The 6,747-nt window shown below is 34.8% G+C and overlaps 1 protein-coding gene across 1 annotated transcript; it reads left to right on the top strand.

Moving 5' to 3' along the window:
• The first annotated feature begins 1,275 nt into the window (after positions 1-1,275).
• LOC127975500 (rRNA 2'-O-methyltransferase fibrillarin-like) lies at positions 1,276-6,353 on the top strand. The gene is made up of 9 exons (XM_052579640.1): positions 1,276-1,413; positions 2,193-2,312; positions 2,950-3,087; positions 3,169-3,263; positions 4,182-4,352; positions 5,308-5,440; positions 5,525-5,637; positions 5,726-5,871; positions 6,007-6,353. The coding sequence occupies exons 1-9, from the start codon at positions 1,404-1,406 to the stop codon at positions 6,029-6,031; spliced, it is 951 nt and encodes a 316-aa protein (XP_052435600.1). The 5' UTR covers positions 1,276-1,403; the 3' UTR covers positions 6,032-6,353.
• The last annotated feature ends 394 nt before the right edge of the window (positions 6,354-6,747 follow it).

Raw genomic sequence — 6,747 nt, 5'->3', positions numbered from 1 at the left:
AGAAAGAAAAAAAAAGGTTTTAAGAGTGAGATTAACTGGTCTCTAAACTACTAGAACTGAACTTTTAAGGAATATTGTATAATGTAAAGTACATTCGTCTACATTATTTCCTCCCTCAAAAGAAATTTCTTGCTGCAGAAACTGGAAACAATAACTTTTTTCCTAAAAAATGAGCTAATAAGCAACTGCACATGGTTTGGCCTTAATATTGAAACAAATGTTTTTGTTGCCAATTTAATTGCAGAATTCAGCATGAAGTTATAGTCACCACCATTGCCTTTATTGTATTTCTTTCCTATCGTCCGTCTTTGTAAAGTGATTCCTTGTTAGTTAAGCCAGAGTCCTTTGAGTTTTGGTTTAAAGTCTGTGGAGACCTAGCTTGTTCTATTTGTCTGGACAAAACATGGTATTCTTTCAGTTGTGATATGTATAAAACACATACCAGTCAAAAGGTTTTGAACAGTAAGATTTTTTTTTTTTTTTTTTTTTTGAAAGAAGTCAACACAATCAGTAATATTGTGAAATATTGTTACCATAAAATAACTGCTTTCAATTTTAATATATGTAATTTCTATTTATATGTATTATTATTATGAATATATGTACATTTTTTTCAGGATTATTTAATGAATAGAAAATTAGCTCTTATCTGAGAAAAACTAAAAAACAAACAACAAAAAAACGTTTGTAAATGTACTCAATATACCATTCAAAAGCTTGGAGTCAGGTTATAGAAATTAATATTTTTATGCAGGGATGCTTTAAACTGACCAAAAGTGACGATAATGTTACAATATAATGTTACAAAAGATTTATTTTTCAGAAAAATTATGTTCCTGAACTCTCTATTCATCAAAGAAACCTGAAAAAAATAATATACTCCGCTGTTTTCAACATTATAATAACAATAACTGTTTTTGGAGCAGCAGATCAGAATATTAGACTGATTTCTGAAGGATCATGTGACTGTAGTAATCACAGGAATAAATTACTTTTAAAAATATATTCAAATAGAAAACACTTGATTTATATAGCCTAGTAAAATTGTACTTTGGATCAAATTAATGCAGGCTTGGTGAGCAGAAGAGAGTTCTTTAAACAATATTAAAAATCTTACTGGTAGTGTATGTGTGGTATTGCATAGACTGTAATAAAATAGTAATCCTTGAACCCCTGCAGTTGCATGATTTTATTGTAGTTGCGAAGTCTCCCACTAGATGGCGGAATAAAGAAGCAAGAGCCACGTTTTTTTTGGAGGTGCATTATGGGAAAAGACGTGCATCGCACACATGTGGCCCCTGATCAGAGCAGAACGTGTCTGGAGCAAAAGCAACCGGACTCTATCAGCGGCAGCTGTTTGAATCATTAAAACAGGATTATCCATCCATACACAATAAAGGAAAATGAGACCAGGTAAGTCAATGATAGTTTATTTTATACATATATGATTGTTTTCATTGTCTGGCGATAAAATATTAATGTTTAGAAGTATTGGTTTTGCTCGAGGGGAAGCATGCCGACCAAGTTAGCCACGCGCTTTAAGTTTAAGACCACTAAACGCTCTTTCTCTGAAATGTAATAAGACTTTGTTATTTTATTTTTATTTCTTTAAACATATTAGTGTGGTCGTACTGTGTTACGTATAACATATTATAAAATTCGTTGTTTTAATTTAGGCTATAATATTTTTGCGATGCATAACATTGTGCGTTTGAGCGACCGAGCTGCGCACGCGGAGCGGAAAACCACATGGCTTTTCACCAAATCAGCTTTTGTTTCTAAAATCACAATAGTTTACCAAGTTTTTTTTTTTCGTTTTATTTTGTCTGGACATTGTGCACAGGATTGTTTTCATCGTCGAGTTTTCACACATTGTTGAGGACCACGTGGGCTTAGGAAATTATATATTGTTTGGCAGACTGTGCATCTGGAAACCCAAGTAAAAACTAATAATTTTGGTTTAGTCGACAACCTGTAACAAAACCATATAATACACACAAACTAAAGGTACCAGTGAATGGAATTTAACTTTGTATACAGTTAGTTGTGGAGTCTAGTGGTTGAGGACTTTAGTTAAAACTGACCACAGTTTGACGCTATCTAATGTAATATGGTGTAATATTTGTTTAGCCAGAAATAAAGTCTTACTGTGATTCATTCAGTGAATTAATATATTTGCTTTCTTTTGACAGGTTTCAGCCCTAGAGGAGGTGGCCGAGGTGGTTTTGGAGGAAGAGGAGGAGGATTTGGAGGAAGAGGAGGAGGAGACCGTGGAGGAAGAGGAGGATTTAGAGGAGGTAGAGGTGGTGGCGGTAAGCAAGTTTATAATCTTTTCATTATATTTCCTTTTATATGTGTAATTCTGGTGTTCTATGTTATTGTTTGTAACATTTGGCTAATACGTGGAAGTGTTAGCGTTAGCTGGTGTGTGTGTTTATGTATTTAAACACACATATTTGAACCTGGACCACAAAACCAGTCATATGGGTAAATTTTTTGAAATTGAGAACTGTTTGTAATCTGAAAGCTGAATAAATAAGCTTGATTCCTAAGATTGTTAGAAAATATTTACATTTTGAACCTTTAAGTCGCCAAAAGTTCAAAAAAATGAAGCATCACAGCTTCCAACATTGATAATAAATCAGCATATTAGAATGATTTCCGCAGGATCATGTGACACTGAAGACTGAGAGAGTAATGATGATACAAATTCAGCTTTGCATCACATGAATAAATTCTATTTTAAAGTACATTAGAATAGAAAAGCAGTATTTTAAATTATATCATTTAAGGTATACTGCTTTTTATTTATACTAAATATTTAAATATATGGGTATAATCAATATTTCTGTCCTTTAAATATACTTTTTGTTTTCTAGTTTAGTATGCAAGAAAATGTGACATTGTGTTTCCCTTCATTTTAATCTCTGTATCTCTTGTTTGATGAAGGTGGAGGATTCCGGTCCCCTGGAGGTGATGGTGGCTTCCGTGGACGAGGGGGCGGACGTGGCACTCCTAGGGGCCGGGGAGGACGAGGAGGGTTCAGAGGGGGCAAACAGGTGACTGTAGAGCCCCACAGACATGAAGGTGGGTCATCAACGTCACAGTTTTGAGTTGCTGTGGTTTCTGTGAATGTGTTGAATGACCATGTTCTGTTTAAAAATGCAGGGGTTTTTATCTGCCGTGGTAAAGAGGACGCTCTGGTCACAAAGAACATGGTGGTCGGAGAATCTGTGTACGGAGAAAAGAGAATAAATGTTGAGGTGAGCCTATAGAAGTCTTTAATGTTCACTAGAGCAGTGTTTCCCAGGTTTTTTTTTTTTTTTTAAGTAGCGGCACCCTTTGGAAATTAACACATTTTTAGCACCCTACAAAATTAATTGCCAATACTTGAATTTGTAACTTCGATATGATACTTTGAAAAGCATAGATATTCATTACAGCAGGGAAGAACTGCAGAATAAAAAGATACAGATGTTTTTAATGTTATATAAAAAAAAATTCATCAATGGTGGCAATCAGTAGGCTAATTTCTAATGAAGAGACCAAATTTATATGACAGATTTTAATGTAGGCTTTTATTCATATTTAAACATTGTTCAATAATCATTATATCTAGCCATCTCACAATTTTTGCTCACTCAATGTATTTTTGATTTTACAGTGGGGTAATTTTGTTGCAGTAGAACGAGATGGCTTGATTTCAAACATTGAATTGAATTAAAAATGACAAGCCAATTGCTAATAGCACAGATAAAAGAATGCAACAGATAAAACATAATGATAAGCCTATAAATGAAAGAAATAGTTTTTTACTCAGCCTCAGGTCTAACAGTTGGGCTATTAAGAGATTTAGGTTTATTTATTTTTTAATACCAATTATCCAATTCATGTTTAGTCCTAGAAAGCTATCATTATTAGAAAATGTGAGCATAGCAGCTAGCAGCTCAATTAATGAGAGGGCAGTGTGTCATACCATGTAAAAGTGAAACCTGAGCAGTAAACTAATTTTCGGCAGCCGGATTTTCGGTGCATCTCTAATTATTGGCGACATCAGAAATGGATATTATGTAATAGATGCTTATTTGAACAATTTAGCTATCTAAAAATGGGAAACACTAGACTAGAGTACCTCTAGAAAGCACTGTATTCATAACATGTTCATTTTTTTCTGATGTAAGGAAGGGGAAACTAAAATTGAGTACAGAGCATGGAATCCTTTCCGGTCGAAGCTGGCCGCAGCCATTTTAGGAGGTGTTGACCAGATCCACATTAAGCCAGGAGCGAAGGTCATGTACTTAGGAGCCGCATCAGGAACTACTGTATCCCATGTTTCTGACATCGTTGGACCGGTACGTGTATATCTTTTTATAATTGTTAAAGTCCATGTCTGCACAGATCACTACCAGATATAAGATACTGATACAAAGTGTGTATTTTCTGCATAATACTGTGTATTGTAATAATATAAGCTGCTTTCCACCAAAATTTCACCCCAGACCTGTTGGTGTCTACATTTCTATTGTGGTCTAAAGTACCATACTGATAGTCTGGCTACTGCTATTTTCCTCTCTGTATTTACGTAAGATGAAATGTGATATCAAAAACTGACTCTTTTCGTTTTCATTTTAGCATAGGCTATTAATAAACTGAAATATTTTAAAACTACATTTCATGAAACAATGACAGTATAATAAAAAACATTATGCAAATAAATGGTGGTTTAAATGCAATGCTGTGTGAACTCAACCAATCAGCATGTTCAGAGCCCAAGTCCCGCCCCAAAACGTTTTGGACCTTTATAAAAGTACTACCTTGTGAACAAGGTCTTTCTGAGGGGCAGATTTTTACCTGGAACTTCTTTAGATTCTTAGATTCTGATTCTTTTGCTGGAAACACAGAGTACCAGCCCAAAGTCCCTAGTTCCTGTGGAATGTTCCTGCCGTGGAAAAAAGGGGCTATAGTTGTGTAAATATAAAGTTGGAATGGCATTTTTAAATTGCAAATTAATTGCAATTAATTATTCCAATAGCAGTGTTATCTTTGTTTTTGTATACTACTGTAGCATTTAATAATGTTTAGCATTTTTTTTATATATTTAAATTTAGTTTAGGTCATGTTTTGTGCTGCTTTTTTCTTTTTGTCTGTTGTAGTTTTTTTTCTACATTTTGTAGTTTTAATCTGTTTTAGCATTTTCAGTTACTGAATTATTTTGAATTTAGTTAATGCTGTTTTATTTATGTGAATTTAAGTTTAATTTCTAGAAGCACTGATTGACATTTTCAGTTTTTTATTTTCTTCTCGTAGGAGGGATTGGTGTATGCGGTGGAGTTCTCCCACAGATCAGGCAGAGACTTGCTGAATGTGGCCAAAAAGAGAACCAACATTATTCCCATCATTGAAGATGCACGACACCCACACAAATATCGCATGCTTGTTGGTAAGTTCCTGTGATGTGAACATACGAAAGGTAAAGAATGCACATTTCAAGGCAGTTTGATAAAGCACTGCACTGTTCTCTCAGGTATGGTGGACGTCATCTTTGCTGATGTTGCTCAGCCTGACCAAACAAGAATTGTTGCCCTCAATGCACACAATTTCCTGAAGAATGGAGGACATTTTGTTATTTCCATCAAGGTAAAAGAAGCAAATGATTATCCTGCTTTTTTTTTTTTTTTTTTTTCTGCGAGTCTTCAGTTGTTAACTGTCGTATTTTCTTCCTCAGGCTAACTGCATTGATTCAACAGCCGCTCCAGAGGCAGTGTTTGCATCAGAGGTTAAGAAGATGAGCTCTGAGAACATGAAACCTCAGGAGCAGCTGACACTGGAGCCGTATGAGCGAGATCACGCAGTTGTTGTGGGAATCTACAGGTGAATCTTGATGCATAACTTACGAGAACTATGCAGGAACTTTCATACTTCCAGAAAGCAATTAGATTCCTTCTAGTCTGAAATGTTTCTTTTAGAATTAAGTTGTGCCTAAAATTTTTTATTTTTTTTTTGCAGACCGCCACCCAAGCAGAAGAAGTAGGGTTTCTCTGGAAATTCATCACTAGTCACATCCTTCTTTCTCCTGAAATATACGCTTCTGCCACTAGATGGACCTACAGTTTGCAGATGACAAAAGACTGATAAAAGTGAACCATTTTCTCTTGTCCTCAGGGTTGGGAGTGTACCCCTTTATACCTGATTGGAACAGGCAACATATTCTTTATGGAGAGTAACTCTGCTCCCGTTTTTTTTATTTTTATGATCATCTGTCATGTAGTAATCTACTATGAATTTTGTGTTTTGCTTGTAAGAATTGTTGAAAGCTCGATGTGTTGTTAAATAAATCAACAGTTTTGCTTATAGCTTGTTTGTTTCTTTTGAATATTTTTAGTAAAGAAAATGTATCATTTTTAATTCTTTGTTTTGTTTGTACCTCTAAAAGAATGTTTCAAGAAGGTAATTCAAAACTTCATATGCATTAGTATAAACCCATATCATCCGACCTTTAATACGTATACTTAAGCCAGTCTTAATCTTGTATGCTGTTTTCTCAGCACAATCATCTGACAAGTACCCAGAACCCCTTCTGCAGCACCTGGATTCCTCAAACTAGCTTTTGATTAGTTAAATTCTTTTTTTTCTTGCAAGGCAGTGAGAGGCATGTCTTTGCTAGGGAAATGGTTAGTAATCTGAACTGTATTGTTAGTGAACTAAAGGTTCAGATGCTTCATTGTCCAGAAGTTCTGTGATCACAAG

Source organism: Carassius gibelio, chromosome B16, assembly GCF_023724105.1.
Source record: "Carassius gibelio isolate Cgi1373 ecotype wild population from Czech Republic chromosome B16, carGib1.2-hapl.c, whole genome shotgun sequence".
In the NCBI taxonomy this organism is placed as follows: Eukaryota; Metazoa; Chordata; class Actinopteri; order Cypriniformes; family Cyprinidae; genus Carassius; species Carassius gibelio.
Note: the sequence above shows the minus strand (reverse complement) of the source record. Positions and strands in the feature narration are given on the sequence as shown.

Excerpts from the sequence above, each read along its gene's own strand:
- LOC127975500 (XM_052579640.1), top strand. Across the intron at positions 5,441-5,524 it reads CAAATATCGCATGCTTGTTG|GTATGGTGGACGTCATCTTT; the intron begins GTAAGTTCCTGT and ends CTGTTCTCTCAG. Across the intron at positions 5,872-6,006 it reads GTTGTTGTGGGAATCTACAG|ACCGCCACCCAAGCAGAAGA; the intron begins GTGAATCTTGAT and ends TTTTTTTTGCAG.